This window comes from Cryptococcus neoformans, assembly GCF_000091045.1.
Source record: "Cryptococcus neoformans var. neoformans JEC21 chromosome 7 sequence".
Classification (NCBI taxonomy): Eukaryota; Fungi; Basidiomycota; class Tremellomycetes; order Tremellales; family Cryptococcaceae; genus Cryptococcus; species Cryptococcus deneoformans.
The window spans coordinates 1006770-1027833 of NC_006692.1; the positions used below are offsets into that span (position 1 = coordinate 1006770).

At 49.7% G+C, this 21064-nt stretch overlaps 9 protein-coding genes across 9 annotated transcripts; 5 read left to right on the top strand and 4 right to left on the bottom strand.

The window, feature by feature from the left end:
• The first annotated feature begins 271 nt into the window (after window positions 1–271).
• CNG03610 (checkpoint supporessor 1, putative) lies at window positions 272–2591 on the top strand. The gene is made up of 3 exons (XM_572064.2): window positions 272–369; window positions 449–1469; window positions 1522–2591. Exons 1-3 carry the CDS (start codon window positions 311–313, stop codon window positions 2233–2235), a joined length of 1794 nt encoding a protein of 597 aa, XP_572064.1. The 5' UTR covers window positions 272–310; the 3' UTR covers window positions 2236–2591.
• Window positions 2592–3013: 422 nt separating this feature from the next.
• CNG03615 (hypothetical protein) lies at window positions 3014–4861 on the top strand. Its single transcript, XM_024658643.1, has 2 exons — window positions 3014–3442; window positions 3509–4861. The coding sequence occupies exons 1-2, from the start codon at window positions 3374–3376 to the stop codon at window positions 4766–4768; spliced, it is 1329 nt and encodes a 442-aa protein (XP_024514562.1). The 5' UTR covers window positions 3014–3373; the 3' UTR covers window positions 4769–4861.
• Window positions 4862–5006: 145 nt separating this feature from the next.
• Window positions 5007–6595, bottom strand: CNG03620 (histone acetylation-related protein, putative). Its single transcript, XM_572066.2, has 4 exons — window positions 6159–6595; window positions 5992–6081; window positions 5747–5932; window positions 5007–5693 (listed from the first exon to the last, which is right to left on the bottom strand). Exons 1-4 carry the CDS (start codon window positions 6412–6414, stop codon window positions 5050–5052), a joined length of 1176 nt encoding a protein of 391 aa, XP_572066.1. The 5' UTR covers window positions 6415–6595; the 3' UTR covers window positions 5007–5049.
• Window positions 6596–6907: 312 nt separating this feature from the next.
• On the top strand, window positions 6908–11186 carry CNG03630 (protein binding protein, putative). Its single transcript, XM_024657582.1, has 7 exons — window positions 6908–7480; window positions 7530–7780; window positions 7830–7906; window positions 7956–10553; window positions 10608–10790; window positions 10844–11014; window positions 11085–11186. The coding sequence occupies exons 1-7, from the start codon at window positions 6917–6919 to the stop codon at window positions 11087–11089; spliced, it is 3849 nt and encodes a 1282-aa protein (XP_024513251.1). The 5' UTR covers window positions 6908–6916; the 3' UTR covers window positions 11090–11186.
• Window positions 11187–11223: 37 nt separating this feature from the next.
• On the top strand, window positions 11224–13905 carry CNG03635 (hypothetical protein). The gene is made up of 9 exons (XM_024658644.1): window positions 11224–12506; window positions 12557–12748; window positions 12805–12888; window positions 12938–13001; window positions 13058–13259; window positions 13309–13462; window positions 13516–13616; window positions 13672–13748; window positions 13802–13905. The coding sequence occupies exons 1-9, from the start codon at window positions 11316–11318 to the stop codon at window positions 13804–13806; spliced, it is 2070 nt and encodes a 689-aa protein (XP_024514563.1). The 5' UTR covers window positions 11224–11315; the 3' UTR covers window positions 13807–13905.
• CNG03640 (DNA-(apurinic or apyrimidinic site) lyase, putative) lies at window positions 13815–15457 on the bottom strand. The gene is made up of 4 exons (XM_572070.2): window positions 15018–15457; window positions 14921–14963; window positions 14537–14871; window positions 13815–14479 (listed from the first exon to the last, which is right to left on the bottom strand). The coding sequence occupies exons 1-4, from the start codon at window positions 15440–15442 to the stop codon at window positions 13924–13926; spliced, it is 1359 nt and encodes a 452-aa protein (XP_572070.1). The 5' UTR covers window positions 15443–15457; the 3' UTR covers window positions 13815–13923.
• Window positions 15458–15617: 160 nt separating this feature from the next.
• CNG03650 (ATP dependent RNA helicase, putative) lies at window positions 15618–17728 on the top strand. Its single transcript, XM_572072.2, has 4 exons — window positions 15618–15738; window positions 15791–16668; window positions 16719–17245; window positions 17322–17728. Exons 1-4 carry the CDS (start codon window positions 15652–15654, stop codon window positions 17690–17692), a joined length of 1863 nt encoding a protein of 620 aa, XP_572072.1. The 5' UTR covers window positions 15618–15651; the 3' UTR covers window positions 17693–17728.
• Window positions 17729–18151: 423 nt separating this feature from the next.
• Window positions 18152–19394, bottom strand: CNG03655 (hypothetical protein). The gene is made up of 6 exons (XM_024658645.1): window positions 19303–19394; window positions 19065–19237; window positions 18772–18994; window positions 18618–18706; window positions 18483–18573; window positions 18152–18426 (listed from the first exon to the last, which is right to left on the bottom strand). Exons 2-6 carry the CDS (start codon window positions 19114–19116, stop codon window positions 18273–18275), a joined length of 609 nt encoding a protein of 202 aa, XP_024514564.1. The 5' UTR covers window positions 19117–19237; window positions 19303–19394; the 3' UTR covers window positions 18152–18272.
• Window positions 19395–19599: 205 nt separating this feature from the next.
• Window positions 19600–21008, bottom strand: CNG03660 (DNA polymerase epsilon p12 subunit (dna polymerase epsilon subunit 4), putative). The gene is made up of 5 exons (XM_024657583.1): window positions 20809–21008; window positions 20543–20718; window positions 20405–20489; window positions 20313–20354; window positions 19600–20098 (listed from the first exon to the last, which is right to left on the bottom strand). Exons 1-5 carry the CDS (start codon window positions 20948–20950, stop codon window positions 19680–19682), a joined length of 864 nt encoding a protein of 287 aa, XP_024513253.1. The 5' UTR covers window positions 20951–21008; the 3' UTR covers window positions 19600–19679.
• Between the last annotated feature and the right edge of the window lie 56 nt (window positions 21009–21064).

The following is a 21064-nucleotide window of genomic DNA, read 5'->3' on the forward strand; positions in this document are numbered from 1 at the left end:
CAGTTCTTTCATGATTCATGTGCCATATTTGCATATTGCGCGTTCCATCGGGACTGTGAGACTATACAGCAGAAAGTGTCCTGATCTAAATTAGTATGCCTTCGTTGCTGGCCGGGCATTCGTCCGTCGCCGGCTGCTGCGGAGGAGCGGAATTGCAGTTCTTTGTTCTTATTTTAATACTTTTCTGTGATCACGTGACAGAGTAAACAACTCCAAGCAGCCGTCAACAAGTGTAATTACTTCCGTCCAAATAAACATAAACATCTCCCATCTTCTCCTTCTTTCTCACAGAACACAAACATTCCCCAGTATGGAGGCTCACAGAGCGGCACATCCTGAGAGCATCGGCGTCTCTCGCCCTCGCTATCCGTAAGCCTTCTTCTGTAAACCTTCCGCATCGCCCAGCTTATCATTGATATCCGTTTGTTCATGTTCCCATGTGCAATAGTGGCATACCTCTGCTACGAATGAAGCCACCTTCGCCGCAAAGGAAGAATAGCTGGGATCTGCACTCCAGCGGAAGTCTCTCCTCTTCTCGTGCCTCTACTCCCCCCTCAGCATCCTCCTTTCATGCGCCTGACCCAGGTGTAGAAGGTATCCCTGATGGTCCTCGTCCTCTCACTCGACCGCAAGCACCTCTAGCCTTCCTTATGGGCCAGGCTATCCTCAGTTCATCCCGAGGTGGCTTGTCGCTCGGCCACATATATAGATGGATTGAAACTGCCTATCCTTTCTTCGCTGCCGATACTGCGGGATGGCGCAATTCGGTCAGACACACATTGTCCACAAACAAGGTGTTTGAAAAGACAGATCGCACCACAGACTACCCATCAGGAAAAGGGGGTATTTGGACAATCAAGAAGGGCGAAGAGTGGCGCTGGGACGGAGTGGAGACCTTTACCAGGACATTTCAGGCTGATTCAGAAAGGGTAAAGTCCAGAAATAGGACTCCGTCACAGACAAGCGAGACATCCACGTCCTCAGCGGCGGTAATAGAGCCCCATAGTGGCCCCGAACCTGGCACTGAAGGTATCCCAGAAGGTCCACGTCCTCTTGCACGTCCTCAAGCACCATTGGCATTCCTCATGGGTCAAGCCATCCTTAGCTCTTCCTTTGGCGGTCTATCTTTAGAGCACATCTATCGCTGGATTGAGACTGCTTATCCATTTTTCGCCACCGATACAGCTGGATGGCGAAACTCTGTAAGACATACCCTATCTATACACAAGATGTTCGCCAAGGTTGAAAGGACCGACAAATACCCTCGAGGGAAGGGATGCATCTGGACGATTGTTAAGGGCGAAGAATGTCATTGGGGAGAAAATGAGACGTTTACCAAGAATTTCCCACCGGGGCACCCACATTATGCCTTATGTCGACAGACTGTTTGGGATAAGGAACGAAAAGGAGAAGGAAAGAAGGGGGGAAAGAGAAAGAAGAGATTATCAGATGAGGACAGCGAGCTTAACGTGAGTGGTTTACTTGTCATGTTACGCACGTTGCTGACAAAGTGGTCCCTAGTCGGTCCCCGAAAGTGGCCGTATGGCCCCTATTGAATCAATTAGCCCCAAGGTGCGAAGCGCGCATCCCCTCAGTAACGTCCCTCTCCCCACAGATGTCCCATCTGTCACGAGCATGCACGAGAAACGGCCGTCACTCCCTCCTTTACGCAGTTTCTCGGGTCCTACACTGCCGCCACTTTCTTCTTTCAATCTCCAATCCGACTCTAGCTTTAAAGGTGTTCACCGGCGCTCCGAGTCGCTTCATTCTCTTCACTCTCGTAAATACTCATCCGAATTTGAACTTCCACCAATTAAGCGCTTCCGCGTAAGCGAAACCCTTCCTTCTATCGATTCACCCGCTTTTTCGGCATCCCATGATATCAGACCCACCCTTCCTCCAATCCGCGATCACCTTGCTCGAGAGCAGACATCTGCCTCCGGATCGGTTGCGTCCCCACCACCTTACCTCCCTCCCATTCCTTTTGGCGCAAATGTCGCTTCGCTTTATGAACGTACCTCTCTCTACCCTCAAAAGCAGATATCCTATGAACGATACTCTAGCTCTTTGGATGATGACACTCCAAACGATGTGTACCAATATAACAAATTTGATGCAGCTTTTGGAAAGGCGAATGAGAGAATGCAAGTGGTAGAGGTTGACGGAATAGGGGAAGTTAGGGAAGACATGGGACGAAGGAAGCCTTGGAATGGGTTCAGATTTTGGGTACCTTGAGTCGTTGTTGTGCTGTGTCCGGCACTTGATTTTTATCTTGTTTTCTTGTTGTGTCTTTTTGGTTTTCTTTCTCTTGTCACGGACATTTGTTCTTGTACGGTTTTAGATTTATATGCTTCATTGGCGGTGGTGACGACAGAAGAAGGAAAAGAAGAAAAAGCGGACAATCTGCGACACGAACAAGTATTATGAGCTGCTGTAAGGTCTTCATCGGCCAGACATTTATTGCGATACACTTGTTGAATTCTGTAGAGGTTAACTTTGGTCTGGCTCTTATTATGATGGATCGTCATGCTCCCTGTAACTGCTGCCATGCCATCATCACCACTCATGAGCGAAAGAAAAAGAAGATACATGCATCTCTATCAATCATTATCCCCTCCCTGATCCCCGGCCCACTTCCTTGTTTTGTCCCAACATGTCTAGATCAATAATCAGAACTTGTTCCCTCCCACCTGGAACCAATGTCTATCGAAGATTATAGCGAGGCCAACAAAACTAATATTTGTGGGAAATAAACGAAGCGTCGGATGTCGGAGCAATCGAAATTCTCATTAGTTAAGTAAATTTGAAATGAGTTAATAAAAGCAAATTATTGTTATTTTGTGCCGTTGCAGTCGCAGCTTTGATTTGATTACGTCTCGGGGGACTTCTGACATCGACCGCCGGTCATTTAATGCAATCTCGGCCTCTCAAACAACAAACGCGGCGGCGGCAAACAGCAGTCTTCTATTTTTATCTTTTCCTCCGTTCTTCTTGTTATCATCATTATTTGAAAGCTTCATTCATTCCTTACTTTTGTCTGTCATCGAAGACGCCATCAATCTGACCATGCAAGTCGGATTTACAGCAACTCGCCCCTTGCCTCTTTTCTACGTTCTTTATTTGGTCTTTGCGCAGTTCCTCTTATCCGCCAACAAAGAACAACTAACTTCCATCACAACAGTTCTTCATTACAGACGGCGGATAACGCTTTTCCGCCATCGAATCAACGGGTATAAAATCGATTCATTTCTTTCTCATTCATTGCAACGTCTCAAACGTGTCTATCTGTCAGCCTTATTTTCAAACCAAGGAAAGCTTTTCACTTTCTCATCACAGCATCGAAATACATAGGATCATACTGCACTTCAACAAAATGGTCCACTCCTTGTCTTACCGCATAAGCTATCCTTCTCGATTTCACGACGACTCCAGTTGTCTCCAGGTAAGTAGTAACTCCTGAGGAGGGGTTGACGACGAATGACCACTAGCTGACATGATGAAATTCAAGGCTGATCCTACATGGTCTTCTCCATCTTTGGCAACATGGAGTCGTTCCAAACCCCCACAAATCGAGTTCACTACTCTTATTCCCCTCAGAGAAGTCCAGCATTTCATTTTGGATGAGCTCGCCCGGATCAAGCCGGTCACGGTTATGCGCATCTCGAAATATCAATATCATCGTATCCTCCCTGATCTGTATAGGACGTTCATTATCCCTTGGGATAAACCTGAAAAAGCACTCTACGGCACTCGTCCAATAACCTGTACTAAACGTTTAGCGCTTTCATACGTCCAAACGCTTTACGTCGGCGCCGATCCACGCGAAAACAGAGTCCCACTTCCTATCAACAGAGGGTGGTGGGCAGATCGTGGCCTCGTTGAATTCGTATGGGCCCTACTTAAGTTTTCTGCCTTCAACCGTCCTACCAAAACGAATGGGAAGAAAAGCTATTTACTTCCTCGACTGGAATCAATACACATTGCTTCTGCCGTTTGCGCCCAGAGGATCAACGAACTCGCACCCCACACAGCTACAAGTTACGATGATGGGACCCCTCTCCCGCCTATGGGAGACCAATCATATCTGCTCTGGAATTTATTCTTCCGGCTAACCCCCACCCCCTCTGCTTGTCGTATCTCGATACATGCACCTATCTCGTCCAAGGAACCGGAGTGGCCATCCAGCATAGACTCGATGACGTTTATCGGTCATCTCGCGGACCGGCGGCAGTTTTCCGTCCATTTCCATCAGCTTGATCAGGAGGGCCTTCGCGATCGGTATCTGGACAAACCACACAAAGTCATACGATTCAAAGTTTGCGGTAGACGCCATGCCGGCTTGGATAATTTGGTCTTACAAACAGCATTCAGAGATCATGTTTTCAACTTTTCACCGGACACTAGGTGGGATATTTTGGACTCGAGATTAGAAGGGCTCTTGAATGGCAGTTGGATACACGGTCATGGTAGAATCATGTACCCCGACACGGAGGAGTGGGACTATCGAAAGAGATACCAGATCCGACTGTTCACTTATGGAGGCACAGTAAAGCAGAAGAAATACGATAACTACAAGGTGCCGGCATGGTTTGATTGGGATAATTTTCGAAGTTATATTGATAGAGTGCAAGCGGAGAAACAGAGGGAACAGATGGAAAGTGAAAGGGTGGCCAAGCAGCTTAGAAGGCTGGATGTGCTAGAGAGAATCAAATATGATCTTCAGTACAGGAGGAAATACATTACCGTAAAGAGGCGTTGTACATGGTAAATAATTTAGTTGTGATAATGGTTGCGGATCTCAACTTTCGGTATGTCGGTTGCCTTAGCGCTGTTTCGCTTCAATAACAGGCACTCGTTGCTCGCTGTCGTGTCATGCATGTACCTAGTTGTAAACTTGGGTCTGAAAATACGCGAGATTTTGAAGCGAAAGTATAGTTTGAATAGTTGTTTCTCCGTCTGGGGCAACAGTTTCAAAGAAACAAATATGCATAAACAGCTACAAAAAAGGGCATCAAAGATGATATACAACCACCTCTCACAAAGTTCCCCTCATGATACAGGGATCTTGACCGCTTGCCCTTGCACACCAGCTGAAGATGACCCAGGTACACCTCCACCACCAGGTACAGGCACCTGTACCGTCAGCCCCCCTACAGCAGGCCTGCTCCTCGCAGCGAGGGCTTGCACCAGCATCCTTCCCACATCGCTGAAATCGTTCGCTGAAGAACTTGATCGCCAAGTCGGCTGGAAAGGAGGTTTCTTGGCAGGACGTTGTTGTGGGCGGGGAGGGGCGGCGGGAGGGGGCACGCCTGGCGCAAGGGTGGGTTGAGGAGGGATATGACCGAGAGTTGAGATGTGATGCTTGCATCGTTCTCCGGCCATCCGTGTGAGTGCAATAAGCTCGCTAATCTCCCTCCTGCCTTCTTCGCCTTCGGCTAATACCTCGTCATCCTCAGTCTCACCCTTTTTCTTTTCCTTCTTCTTTTCGACCTTGTCCTTTTTGACGGGCTCTTTGAAGTTGGGGTTGTGCTCACGTTGCCAATCGAGGTAAAGTTCGTCATAAGGACGAGTGCGCCCCTGGACGGCGCGTTTGGCACCGACGGTATGGGTTTTGCAGGTCAGTGAACGAGCACAGGGGTGACCCTTGTCGTTTATGACACCACATTGTCTGTCATAGTTGATAGGATTATTGGCTTGGCGTGCGTTAGCATGTTGCTGTGATTAAGCCGAACTGAGAAAAATTTACCTCGTTGACGTTTACGCTCTGCGATTTCTAAACGCTCTCTTTCCTTTGCCTCTCGTTTCTCCGCGCGGATCTTGTCTTTTTGGAGCTTTTTGATCTCACTCTTCTTCAATCCCTTGTACTCTTCAGGGATAATCGATGAAGATGGAGAAGGCAGACGCGCGCGTTTGGAGGGCGAGATGGAGACGTCTAAGGTTGTGTCAATGAATTATTTAAGAGACTGTGAATGGGCAATGGGCAAGACTGACCCTCGGATGCACGCCTTTTTTTGGTGTCCATGATCTTTGCAGACTTCTTTGTCACAAGAGGTGCCCCGTCCAATACATGATTACACACCCCTTTTTTTCGAAATGTCAGTAACTGGACAGTGCAGGCGTAGATAACTGATGCCTGCGAGCTACAAAGCAATACTCACGTCGATGCTCTGCGGCAGCCCACTCCATCCCGACTTTTCCACACCTTCCACATTTTACCAAACCTCTTCCCTCTTCATTTCCGGCCAGCAGCGGATACGTGCCAAACATGTACATGTCTTTTTCCGGTAGGAAGTCTGCTGGCGGCCGGGGGGTCTCTCCTGCTTGAGACTGAGCATGTGGAGACGATGCTGGTGATGGAGAAGTTGAGAATGAGAATGGAGGTAGAGGAGAGCGTGGGTTGAGTTTAAGCGGCATGGTGGATGGCTACCTGATGGACCTTTTTGAGGTCGCGGTTAGAGACGGGAGATGAAGAGTGGCGGAATGCTGCAAAATGCACTTGGCCAGAGTGTTGCCGCCAGACTTTTACGCCTCTTTCAGCCCTGAGTTAATGTGTAGGGATGTTCAGAGGAGCAGTCTGGCCTGGCGTGATTCGAGGATGGTTTGTGAATAGATTGAATAGAAATACTGTTCGTTAGTCGGATAGCGAGCGAGTAAACGAACAACCTGATTAGAAATATCGTGACCTCATCACTTGCGGAGTGTGTACTCAGAACTGACTTTTGTGCCCAGAATTGGCTTTTAAGTCTGGAATGCAACAAGATAATAGACATTTTTGCCGCATTCCATAAGCCAAATTTCAGGGTCATTTCAGGGAGCCAATGACGACGGCGGACCGGTGTATACACTCCGCCACGCTCGCTCCTCATTTATCTCTTTCTTTCTTCCTTTTCTTTCTTCCTTCTTTCCAACATCCGCAATGCAGTCGAACCAGTGGGGGCAATACCCCTACAGCCAGCAGCAGCAGCCCTCATTCCTCAATTCCCAGCCAACAGGCTTCGCTGGGGCTGGTCTCCAGCCCATGCAGACCGGCTTCCCTCAGCAACAGCGTCCGCAACAGACAGGCATCGCAGGAGCTCAACCAGGCCAGAATTATGCCTTCCTCAACCAGCCTCCTTCGAGCAACTTCAGGGGGAATGGTATTGCCCCGCAGATGACCGGGTTTCCGGGCGGTACAGGCATGGTATCCCAGCAGACAGGAATGATGCCCCAACAGACTGGGTTCAATGCTTCCGCGAATGCTGGCAGGATGATGCCTCAACAAACTGGATTCCAAGGAGGTATGATGTCCCAACCAACAGGAATGATGTCCCAATCGACAGGGATGGGATTGACTCCGCAACAGACTGGTTGGCAAGGTGGTGCTGGCTTGATGTCGCAGCCCACCGGCATTGGCAGGTTGCAGGCTCAACCTACTGGTATGCCTCATGATCCAAGACTGCAAACTATGATGCAGAGCTTCATGCCTAGCAACATGTCACAGGTGAGTGAACTTTTGACGCGTCGTATTCGCATCGATTGACCCTTCCTAGCCATTTTCTTCGGGCGTTCCCCAGTTTGCCCAGTCGTCTCAGCCTCTGCAGCAGACTTTCCAGTCGCTTTTGCAAAATCCTTCCGTCAATACACCCAAGATCCCATGGACTCTCTCCCGTCAAGAGAAGAAGGATTATGACCAAATCTTCAGGGCTTGGGATACTAAGGGTGATGGATTCATTTCTGGTGATATGGCCAGGAACGTCTTTGGTCAGAGTGGTTTGAGTCAGGACGATCTCATGAAGATCTGGTAAGTCCTCGCGCGATTTGAAGACGAATCAAGTCTAATAACAATTTAGGAACCTTTCCGATGTTGACAACAGAGGCAAGCTCAACTTGCCTGAGTTCCACGTTGCGATGGGTCTTATTTACCGGGGTGAGTCTTGCATCTGCCCTACACACGTACATAAGCTAACCCTAAAAAGCCCTTAACGGCAATCAGATCCCTGATAAACTTCCTGAGGAGCTCGTCCCTGCCTCTATGCGAGACATTGACTCCACAGTCAACTTCATGAAAGACCTCCTCAAGCACGAGTCTATTTCTCGGCCGGGTACTGCCTCTCCTGCATACTCGACCCCTGCCAGTGCTTCTAAGGATGCTCTTCTTTACAAACACTCTGACGAAGTGCCTTCCACATACAAGCCGTCTTCCAGGCACCTCGATCGCAAGTCTGTGCGTTATGGCGGCGAAGATCCCGACGCCGGCTTGAAGGACATTCGACGAAAACTCGAAAACACCTCTTCCTTGCTCGAGAAGTCTGCTGAAAAATCTGCAGAGGACGAAGAGCTTGAAGAGGAGATTGAGACTTTGCAATACCGTGTGAAGCGTATCCAGGAGGATATTGAATATACTTCCAAGGGTCGTCGTACTGCTGAAAAGGACGAGGAACGCCGAAAACTTGAAAGAGAATTGCTTTATCTCATGCACGAAAAGCTTCCCGAGCTTGAGCGGAGGCAAGAGAGGAGAAGGGAAGAAAAGGCCATGGAGGAGCGTGCCGGTGTAAGAAGACGAGATGAGAGAAACAAGACTCATGGGAGATTTGATGATCGAGACAGAGACAGGGATGAGTATGAGAGGTACCGAGGGACATATGATAGGGAGAGGGACAGAAGTCGAGAGAGGGATAGGTATGACTATGACAGGGATCGACGAGACAGGTCGCGAGATAGGTCTCGTGACAGGTATGACAGGTATGACAAGTATGATCGCGACAGACGGGATGACCGCGATAGGTATGACCGACCTCGATCACCAACCGGCGTGCGCTCCCCACCCCCTGCACCTCCTCCCCCATCCGCCTCTGCTACCTCCAGCTCTGCCCCTCCACCTCCCCCAGCCCCGACATCCTCTTCCTCCGTCCCTTCTACAAAGAATATGACTCCTGAGGAGCGAAAAGCTTACATTCGTGAGCAGGCTCAACGACGTATCCAAGAGCGTCTCAAGGCTCTCGGTGTTTCTTCCGAGGATAAAGAGGAGGAAGTTGATACCAGCGTGCAGGACAGGTTGGAGAAGGAGAGGAAAGAAGCCGAAGAGAAGAGTAGAAAGGCAGAAGAAGCGCAAAAGGAAAGAGATGAAGCTAGGAAGAGGAGATTGGCAGAGGCTGGTGGTGCTGCTGCTGAGCCTAAGAGTGAGGAGAAACCCGCTGAACCCGCTGCGCCTTCTTTGAAGAGCGCCATGAAGAAGCCTGCCGCCCCTCCTCCTGCACCGACACCTCGAAGCAAGGCCGCTCCTGTGCCTCCACCTTCTCGTGCCCACCCTGCTCCCGCTCCCCCTGCCGCTCCAACTCCTCCCACCCCTCAGCCTCCTACGCCTAAACCCGACGAAGACGATCCTGAAGAGCTCGAGCTCCGACGTCGAGAGGAAGCCGCTGCCAAAGCCAAAGCCGAGCGTCGAGCGAGGTTGGAAGCTCTGCAGAAGGAAGAGGAAGAGGAACGAAGACAAGAAGAGGCTTTGCTGGCAGCTAGGAAGAATAGGAGTCTTGGGGCTAGTCCGGTTCCACCTGCGGCCGAGACACCCAAGAAGGAAGCAAGCTCATCTGCTGCTCCTTCCCCTGCACCTCCTGCACCTCCTGCCCCACCCGCCCCACCCGCGCCTCCTGCACCCCCCGCGGAATCTGCGCCTTCTTACAACCCTTTCCGAAAGCCCGGGGGTGCCCCTGGTGCTACTCCTTCTCCTGCTGCCCCTGCTGGCGGCTTCAATCCCTTCTTCAAACCTCCCGCCGCTGCCTCTGTTTCGCCCTCTCCTGCTGCCGAATCACCTGCACTGGCAGCTCCTCCCCCTCCTGCGCCTCCCCCACCACCAGCGGACCCCGCCTTCCAGCCTCCTCGAGGCCCCCGATCTCCTCCTAGCGAACCCGAATGGGAGGACATCGCGGAGAAGCAAGTCGACGAGTCTGATTCTTCCGACGACGAGTATACTACTTCTCGTGCTGGTCGTCAAGGCCTGGCTCAGGCTTTGTTCGGTAACATTATGGGTGGTTCATCTCCTTCTACTTCCCGTCCAGGTTCCGCGGCCCCTCAAGCGCCAAAGGAGCCTCCCAAAGCACTTGCCAATGTTGGCGGTGGAAACCCCGAGCAAGGAAGGGGTGCATTGTTGTCCGCTATTCAGGGTGGTGCCAGGTTGAAAAAGGCTCAAACCGTCGACAAATCTGGACCTCCCGATATCGGCAGGGTTATTGGTGACGCCGCGCCTCCTTCTCACATCCGGGAAACTCCCCGAGAATACGCGCCACCATCTCCTCCCGCCGCTGCTCCTGGTCCTGTGGAAGAGCGAGCTCCTTCCCCCGCGCCACCTTCGGAGGACTCGTTCATCAGTGGTAATCCCAACCGTCAGTCTATTGACTGGTACGCTGGTCTCGCTGCCGATGCCTCCCACCCGGCTGCCAGCGTGGGCGAGACATCCATGCTTGAACCTCCTCAGGAGGAGGAAGAAGAGAAAGAGCAACATGGATATGAGCAGATTGAGAAGCCGCGTGTCCAAATCGAGGGTGAAGATGATTTGAACGAGTTTGACTTCGCTACCAGTAAGTTGCGATAGTGTTTGGACCCTTATTATCTCTATTGACGAAAGAGCACAGCCATTCGAGTGCGAGCACTCTACGAATTCGTTGGTACCCGAGACGTGGACCTTAGTTTCAAGGAGGATGTGGTGATTGAGGCTCACCCTGCAAAGGATGAGTCCAGTCCCTGGTGGTATGGCACCGTGGTGAAAGATGGCAGCAAGGGTTGGTTCCCCAAGAACTATGTCGAACACATCCAGGGTGCGTTTTCATGCTTCTGATAAACGGATGGGCACCCACTAACTGATTTATAGCTGTCCGCGCGAAAGCGCTTTACTCCTACGCCGCTGGCGATCCAGACCAACTGCCCTTCGCTGAAGGGGACATCCTCGAAGTCGTCGACCGATCCGAAAATGACTGGTGGAAGGTTGAAAACACTGGCATCATCTTCCTTGTGCCTGCTGCATACTTAGAGATTATCGATGGTTAGTCACTTTTCCTCTTATACCCCCACTCCTCAAAAGATCGCTCGTTTACCGTTGTGGTTTGACGCAGGCTGAAACTGTGTTTCTTATTTTTCTTTTCATGCTTGATCATTATACCAAAAACACCAAAACGTCAAAAAAAATCTCTACTTTGGAATGCGACTTTATGCACGAATTTATGGGTCTGATCGGTAATATAGCTAACGAAACTTCAAGAGGCCTGTCTACTCAAGTTGCAACAGACGAGAATTTGGGCATCAGTCCTGAACCAGCGGCTCCTACTGACATTGAAGCGCAATCAATGTCCACGATTCCGGAAGTCACCAGCGCCATGGAACAGCTCAAGCTACCAGCTGAAGGGTATCTGGAAGCAGAAATCTCGGATTCGCTGCAATCCACTGAGGATTCACGTAGACTGAGCGCCCACAGTATCCCACCCCCGCTTCGCACCCGTCCTAGAGCCATTTCAACGCTCTCAATAGCAAGCACGGCCATGTCGCATACGCCCTCGTTCATCACTGACAATGAAGAGGATGAAGGGGAATCTTCGTCCGATGACTCGATACTCAGTTTTTGGTCTTCTGATGAGTCTAGTTCTGAATCTGAAGATGAGACTGAACCTGAAGAGGAGCCGCCTGCAGATGATAAGCTGGCCAAAATCGAGAAGCCCAGGAAGGAACGCCGTGCGGCGCCCAAACCTCCTAAGAAGGAAATCGACGCTGAAAAAGAAGTTGAGCGTAAAAAACGTGAAGAACAACGCCAGGCTATTCTTGCTGCCACGGGTCTTCAACTCAAGCGTGAGCCATCCGGAGCGCCTGCGCAAAGACTTGGGCGAGTTGCATCCAGAAGAAGACCAGCGCCCAATGTCCCAGGCAGAAAGAGAAGACACGCCCCAGCAGTGCCCGAAGGTAAGAGCAAAAAGCTACCTAGCCCTCCATCGAAAGAAATTCAGTCAGACAGATTGGAGACGGGAGATGCATACGCTCGGTACGAGGCATTCCTCGCTCAGTCTGCTCAGGTTCAATCCCAACCTCTACCTCGACCTGAGGCAGTCCGAACCGAGTCTCGACCGCCATCCCAAGTCCTCTCTCCCCAACATACTGGGCCTACAGCGGGAGCTGCTTTGTCTCCTGCATCAACCACAACTTCTCTTCCCATTTCCACCTTGTCACTCGGCAAGGAAACAGGCGGGAAAATCACCGGCTTCCTCAAGAGTATGATGACACCACATGGACACGAACCTAAACGACCATCCATTAGCGGTCCTACGATTACGAGGGTAGACGAACCTCCTGCCTCTCCGGCCCCTGGATCAGGTATTTTCAGCTCAGGTGAAGAATTAGATGCCGGGTTTGGTAAGACTTGGTCTAGTCTGGTAGAACCGAGTGTTTTAGAAACGATGGATAAGAGGGAGAGAAAGAGGCAAGAAGCGATTTTTGAATTCGTCGCTACTGAGATTGGTTATAACAGAGATTTGCAATTGATTGTGGAGGTAAGAATCACTATCTTATCTATCTTGCAATGCTCATCTCCTTCTCACAGGTGTTTTACACCTCTCTTTTGCCTCTGCTGGACGAGAAAGCTCTTACTGTCATCTTTGCCAACATTGAAGACATCCTTTTGTTCAATACTGGATTTCTCAGTGCTTTGGAAGAGAGGCAGAAAGCAGCAAGGCTGTATATCGACAGGATCGGTGATGTGTTGGGTTTTCTCAATGAAGCTGGAGTGTATATGGTGCGCTGAGCTTTAACCATGTTTCTCAGGTAACCATTAGCTGACAGGAATCGTAGACTTACTGTGTGAACCAACACCAGGCTATCAAGCTTCTACAGAGCCTTAGGGAGGAGAAACCTGAACTGGATGTTCATCTGAAGGTTAGCGCTTTTACATACTACGAATATGAGGCATATTGACTCTCCATAGCACATCCAAGCGACCAACAGCTCTATCCGAGGCCTCGATCTCTCTCATTACCTCCTCATACCGAGTAAGTAACATATACAGTTTTATTACTTCTTCATTAATCATGACTCTCATTTTCAGTGCAACGAATAACGCGTTACCCTCTTCTTATCAAGCAAATCATTGCCTACACTCCTTACGACTCTTCCGATTTACCCTCTCTCCAATCGGCATTGCATGCAGTTGAAAGGATTGTATCTAGGATCAACGAGAGCGTGAGGGAAGCGGAAGGGCAAGAACGATTGAGAGTACTGAGCGAGAATCTGTGGATTGGAGGTGAAGGGTGAGTCCTTGATACCCCTGTTAGAGGAAGGAAGTTGACGCATATTTAGACGACTTGATTTAACGGCTCCAACGGCGTTCCTCGGCCCTAGAAAGCTTATCAAAGAGGGACCTGTATCCAAGGCCAAGTCAGGTAGGAAGCTCAGTATGGTTCTGTGTAACGATATCCTCGTCCTTCTCGAGGATAAAAGTCTTTATCGCATGGTATGTTTTCTCGCTGAGCGCTCGAGGATGAATGGCTGATGGTAACCGTTTAGCCATTGGCATTGCATGAGGTTGAAGTGCGACAGACGAGAGATTCGATGGGCTTCGCGTTGAAGGCGGATCAGCGAAGGGGAGGGGATACTATTGCCCTCAAGTGCGTACTGCTATTTCCCAACGACTGAATGAAGCTGACGGGGGGGGCTTCGTAGGGCTGCAAGTGCAAATGATGCGAAAGACTGGATGCAGAAGATTGATAAAGCGAGAAAAAGGGTCCTGGCGACTAGTAGTGAGTTGTTAACCTCCTTAGGATGAGGCGTTTGCTGACTTCAGTGTCCGTAGGATGATTGGACCGAGGGATGACACGGACTCAAAGATAGATATGGACGATCTTGTTTTCGTATACATACAAGAATAATTTACAACCGACGAATGATGCAAAGACTGATTATGATACCCAATGATTACCAATCGACATTTTCGGTCTTTATGACAGGCTCTGCCCCGATATCCGTGGGGCCATCTACCTGATCCAAGACCTCTAACACTTCATCAGGTCGTCTCATCCCTGGTTCCTTGATCATCTGCTCCACCTCGACCGAATTCTCTGGTTCCTCATCTTTGATTTTCTCTAATCCTCCCTCATATCCAATCTCAACCTTGGCCTCACTCTTAACTCCCTTCGCTTGACCCCACCGCCACTGCCCGATAGCAAGTTCATCCTCCTCTTCCTTGAAGCTATACGTCACCTCTTTTCTGCCCTTGGCATTCGCCCCTTTTACTCGACTTGGGCATATCTCCTTTTGGCCTAACAGACAGATATCGCACCTAGGCCCAACTGGGAGGCAGATCACTTGACCAAAACCGACCATCAAGGGGTTGATAGGTTTATGTAAATGGGGGGGAAGCCATGATTGAAGGTTGAGTCGGGTTTGTTCTGGGGTGGATGTAGGTGGACGGTGCCATTTGAGGCGATTTGTGATGCGATGAACGTGGACGTCAACTCCGATTCCAGCATTACTTTTTATTTTATGTCAGTTGAGAGGTATAGATGAAGGATAACGAAAGATTACATACATATCCCAAGCGCATTGCAGGGCCAAGAAAGCCATTTTAGGCCCTACGCCCTTCAACTTGCACAAACCTTCGACCGTCTTTGGCACGTCTCCTTTCTCATCTCCTTCTTGTTCCAAAAGTGTCTTTGCAGCCTCTTGGATGTATTCTGCCTTTCGTCGCCAGAATCCAACCTTGTTGATACATTCCTGGATGGTTTCCAAGGGTGCAGCGGCCAGAGAGGCGGCAGAAAGACCACCTGGCAGAGAGGTGTGAAGAGAGGTGACGGCTGCTGAGGTCACAGCATCTTTTGTTTGAGAGGAGAGCATGAGAGATATGAGGATGTGGAAACGAAAAGTCTTATGCTCGGATTAGCACCGACATGAGGCTTTAACTGAAAATAAATACCTTTGGATCTCCTTCGGTATTGGTTCTCGGCCGTTCGCAGCCCCTAAACAAAGCTATCAGTATATGCGTTCGGCACGAGAGGTCACGAATCGCTTACATATCATCAACAGGAGCGACAATACCCCGTCTCATCTTTTCAATCAATCGGTACTGTTCTTCCCATTTTGCAGGGGCCGCATGAGGTTTTGCAAGCGCTACCTGTGGCAATGGTTTTTTTGCCGGAGACTTTATTGGGCTTGCCTTTGTTTCAATTTCTTCCTCCTTGACAACATCATCTATCCTCGGACGCTTCCTAGGGGAAGGTATCGAGCCCTTGTATTCGTACTTGGCGATGTTTAATTTGTTCTTCTTGACGGGCGATGCCAATTCTTCCACTGTAGCACTCGATCTGGTCGGTCGACGGAGGGAACTATACGTAAGCTTGGAGCTTGGCGGCTCTGCCTTGACCGCATCTGTTGGGATAATAGAGACCTTCTGGTTGAGTGCTAACTTTGTTGAGCGGAGATTTGGCCTTCTCGACATTATTCTGATGTTTGAAGAGGTAATGTTGTCTTGATGATTGGTCTTCTTGATTGTCGCCTTATCGATCGGCATCTTCCAGGTCACGTGATTCTCACGCTAACGGCGGGGATGGCCGCTCCATTTGAAAATTCAAGAAGTTGAGAACAGTGAGATTCTTGTTATTGTCGAAAGCAATTCTCAATAAAACATCATCTACTTTAAACACCACAATGGCATCTGCATTCAGCTTGCTCACAGCAGGAGGAGCAAAGTTTGACAAGAACAGGTTCAAGGACGACTTCCAGCTCTTCGAAGCGGTGCGTTGCCTTCCTTTGCCCCTCGGGATATCGACTAACGTGGCTGTTGCAGAAGAAGCGTAAGGATCGTAAGGGTAAGAGCAAGCAGATAGACACCCTGGCCACAGGATCAGCCCTTCCCAGCTCGTTAGATTTCTTTGGAGACCACCCCCACCCTCAGCACAAGCCAGAGCCAGAGCCGGAATCCGAGTCCGAGTCAGACTTTGAATCCGACTCTGGTTCCTCCTCAACATCTATACCTGCACCTCCTCCTCAAAAGATTACCCTGACCGGAGCGGAACCACTTCCCAAATCCCTTCACACCAATCTGCCATCATTGGTCAATCATGAATCCCACTCACTTACTTCTGCCGAAGGAGGACCTCTTCTGTCTGCTCTCTCTCGAGCAAACATTCACTCTCTTTGGGGTGTACAGTGTGCTGTCGGAGGATGCCTGTTGGAAGACAGAGATACCCTGTGTGTTGCTCCCACCGGTTCTGGAAAGACATTGTCTTATGTGCTTCCCACCATCGTCAAGCTGCGTGAGCCCGCAAGGAAACTCAAAGGCACCGAAGAAGGCAAAGGTGTGAGGGCATTAGTTGTGGTACCCACGCACGATTTGGCAGTTCAGATCCAGGGTGTCATCAAGGCGGTAACTATGGGTAGGCATTGGAGGTCCATGGTTCTTACAAAGGCTACCGAGAAGGCGGTTTGGGAAAGTGCTCCAGGGGAAGCTGTCAAGACGGGCGAGGATGGTGACAGTGAGATAAAGGACGGAGAGGACAGTGGAGACGAAGAAGAAGACGAAGACGACAATGGGTCTACTGGCTCTGTGGACGAGTTTGCGCCCAAGGTCTCTGGCAACCCCGAAGGACTAGGTATCGACATGCTCGTCGCTACACCAGAGCGTCTTCACCACCTCATCGATTCCAGACGAATCTCTCTTGCTCGGTAAGTTGTCGTTACTCATCTTCGTGGGGTTAATCATTAATATGCTTTAGAACCAAATATGTTATCCTCGACGAGTCGGATCGTCTTCTTTCATCCGATTTCCTCCCCCAAGTCGAACCCATCCTCTCAGCATGCTCCAACCCTGCCGTCCAAAAGTGCTTCCTGTCCGCCACCATGCCTGCAGGCGCTGAATCCCTCGCCAAAAAATGGCTAAAGGATGGTGGCGTTCGTGTGGTTGTCGGCGTGAAAGACTCTGCAGTCACCACTGTCGACCAGTCCCTTCTCTACACAGGCTCCGAATCGGGTAAACTCCTCGCCCTTCGAAACCTCATTTCCTCCGGTCAACTTCCATACCCTTCACTTATCTTTGTGCAATCTATCGACCGAGCAGAAGAGCTTTACAAGACGTTGGTGTTGGATGGGATTAAGGTGGATGCTGTGCATGGTGGCAAGGCAAAGACGAAGAGAGATGAGGCTATCAAGGACTTTAGGGTGGGCGCGGTTTGGATGCTGGTCGTCACGGAAGTTTTGGCGCGAGGAATGGACTTTCGAGGTGTCAAGGTTGTCATCAACTATGGTACGTCACGCCTCTTTTTCCCCCACAGAACCCACTTGAACATCATCTAATGCCCAAATCTTCAACTTTTCTGTAGACTTCCCCCAGACTGTCCCGAGTTATATCCACCGAATAGGTCGTACCGGTCGAGCCGGTCGTCCAGGAAAAGCCATAACATTCTTCAACATTGAAGACGGACCTTACCTCCGTACCATCGCCAATGTCCTCCGCTCTTCTGGGTGCCCAGTTCCAGAGTATATGCTGGATATGAAGAAGCCTACCAAGAATGAGAAGAAGAAGCTCGCCAAGGCCCCACCGAAGAGGAAGGCTGTTGGTGGAGGTGGAAGAGACTTGAATAGGGAAGCAGGGAAGAAGAAGAAGCAGATGGTTGAGGCTAGTAAGAAGAGGAAGATGTTGGAAAGGAAAGGGAAGGGTGGAAACGAGGAGAAGAATGACGATGAGGAATAGGCCTGTTTTATGATTTGTGCATGTAACATCTTTGGACATTATTTACATTTGGACCAGTCACAAGCGAGTATAAAATATGACTTTTCTGGCGTTTTGCGTCATTCTTTGTTGGAGGCCCGAAGTGATTTGAACCAAGCCTTATCTCCACAAAGACCTCCCTCCAAGGATCTTTTGATCCCTATCGTGGCTCTCCTGGACTTCCGCTACCGCTTTAAATGAATTTCATGAACGGAGAATAGTATAAGGAGGAGGTGTGTCAAACTTAACTACCCGACGGCCTTCCAAATGAAGTGCTTGAAACGTATTACGTAAGTTGCTTATGACGCAAGTCGTGCCTTTCCAAGCTGTTGTAAGATAAATGATTGCCTTAACAAAACGCCTTTTGCTTTCTCTTTTGAAAAAGAACATTCGATGTTAGAAAAGAAGACTCCTTTGAAACATTAAACGAACGTGATTCATCTCGAGATTAATCAGTATATAATGTCCTCGGGGACACGACTTTGAAAGTCCATTATAGGATAACCAGTCCTCGCTGATGTATTATCACAGCGGCTTCTGAAGAAAGCTGGCCCAAACCATTTTAGAGAGTGATACCCATTCCGATTACTATGGGCAGAAGTGCCATCCCGCCTTGAAGAATGTTGCCAATGGCGCGAGTGTCAAGTGTGTAACTACCAGAGCTTGAGGCCGTGGTCGCGCTAGCTTGGGCGGTGGCGAATGGGTTTGTGGTTAACCTGGTTTAGCGATATCAGCATGTGCGCAGGTAGAACCCAAGAAAACTCCCACGCACGAGGAAGAAGTAGATGTCCTGCTGTTTGGGATGAAGACCGAAGAGGAAGAAGTGGTAGTGGTGGAAGAAGCAGTCGTAGTAGAGTTCGTCACTAGGAAACCCCATTAGTTTCTCTTTGATTCTTGCTATACGAACCTTCGCCGTCAGCAATCTCAAACGTTTCAGAGGTTGCAAAGACCTGAGCTTCATTCGTGGTATTCACAAAGGTGACCATATAATCTTGCCTGCAGCCTCACCTAGTAAGCCTTCCACAACTCAACCATACAAAGCTATTCCGCCAAGCACTTACCCGGAAGGGACTAGACCCAGAAGAATCTTTACAAACTGTGCAGTCGCATTGGTGCTATCGGCGATCGTATGATTCCCCGAAAGCAAACTCTGATCGGCGTTGGACAAGAAAGTCCTGAAGAGATAAGTATCTGTTTGCGGGTCGGAGATTGTCCAGTTGAGCGAGACAGTGTTGTTCTTGTACCAGACAGAGTCCGTAGTAGGGTAGAGGATAGTGATGGCAGCTGCACAAGGGTCACATGACAAGTCAGCACGACTGCTCAAGGCGGGAGATGTGAAGGAAGGGTTGCGGACCCTGAGCGGTGGCAACAAAGGCGAGGGCGAGAGTGGTGAAGCGGGCAAGCATGGTGAGTATGGTTTTGGGCGATGCTGGATATTATACGATGCTATATACGTGAGAAATGTCAAGAGGACAAGGACAAAGTGTGCGGGAAGAAATGTGAGAACTTGGTTATGTACGCCGCCATCTGGCGCACAGCACGGGTGCACGGGGCATGAGCTTGTTTCCCGCAAAGAGGGAATTCACACGTACATACATCGCTCTTGGCATATTCGTTGCTTACGCAGATGGGGTTAATTCAGGCTGCAATGTATTCGTCGCTCCATGGTGCAGTCACAGGCCATGCAGCACAGTGACAGCGTATGAAATATGTTGGCGGAAATGGCGGAAAGCCAAGTAAGAGAAGAGATCCAGAAATGGCCAAAGCTATTCACGACGCGTCGACGCGCCTTTTGGCGAACGAACCACACCACGCATAATGGCCATTCGAGTTCCTCATCCAAATCATCCGTGACCAGTTAGTTAGGCAACAAAGAACGGGTGTTGCAAGAGAAAGACAACTGATACATGCAAGTGATGCTGCTCGTAATCGCATTATAATGTACAACCAAAAAGTCATGATATTACTGTTATTCTTCGTCCATCTTCTCATCACCGTCGCTCGTAATCGCCTCCTCGTCTGCACCTTCCTCGCGCAGTTCATTAAGATAAGACTTATCCGCCTCATCCTCAGCACCCATCGTACTCCGTCTAGCGGATTTTCTTGTGCCTTGGGCATTAGACACGACTGAACGAAGCTCCTCCTTTTCAGATGTTGGTGCATCCGCCTTCATCTTGGCGGCTGAAGCCCCCTTGGCGTGTGTATTGGAAGGCTTCTTGACAATAGCGTTAGGAAATGCGGGGTTCGTAGATGGTACTAAAGGAGGAAGATCCTCATCGTTGAGGTGGGATGAAGCGGGGGCGTCCTCGTCAAGATTTTCTTCCGCGACAACCTTCCGTTTCCGTTTTTCTATAGCTTCTGAAAGAGGCATTGGTGTGGGGATCACGTCTGCCAAATTCTTCCGTCAGTATCCTGTTTCAAGCGACCACAAGACAGATGGGATAGAAGGAAGGAGATCAGAGAGAAGATTACAAATCTTGGCCGACGTGACAATAGGTGCCGGCTCAGTCGGAACAACTGGAATGATGTTTTTTCATCCTAATGCGAGATGTCTCGCGGAAAAGGGGATGGGATGGGAAGAAGATCATGAAAGTATTCTCACCTTTTAAAAAGTCAAACTCTTCAGAACGAGCCACCACATTGGCTATTGGGGATTTCAATGAGCGAATTAGTGGCTAATGTCATCCAACCTACCCATATCCCGGTAATTTATCAATTTTCGCTTCTCTAATCTCGCCTTGGTATATCCTTCCTCCATAAAGTGTTTAATGAAATATTCCTGCGACCGGATCAATTTCCTTTCAAGTCTAGCGCCAAACGCGTTAAACTTACAGCTGCAACAGAAACCATGAAAACAGCCTCGCTACTCATGATATCAATATCCCTATCAGCTTTAACAATCTTCTTGACTCGGGCGGCGGGGAACATGGTCGTGCCAGGCTGCTTTTCGGCAAGCGACTGGCGCTGCTTGATGATCCTCTTGCGAGCTGGTTTTTTAGCACCGGAACCTGAAAAGGACGCGTCGTCAGCGCGTATTCCGCCTTTTTCAGAACTGTGAAAAGATGCCTCGTCATATGCAAATGAAAAAAGACTCGTACCTTCCCCAGCGTCCACATCCTCTTCATCCTGCTCCTCCTCCGACTCGGCACCGCCTGCCTGTGGACTGCCCGGCCGAAAAGACATGCCCTCTTCAAAAGACGGCTGCTCCACGGCGGGAGATGATTCGTATTCTACTTGCATAGCAGATGCGTTTCGGGAAAAGAGGAGAAGGGAAAAGAGCAGGATGGGAAGAAAAGAAACGAAAGATGGAAGAAACGGAGAAAGTGGAAACAAGGTCGACGCGAGCGCTGGCAG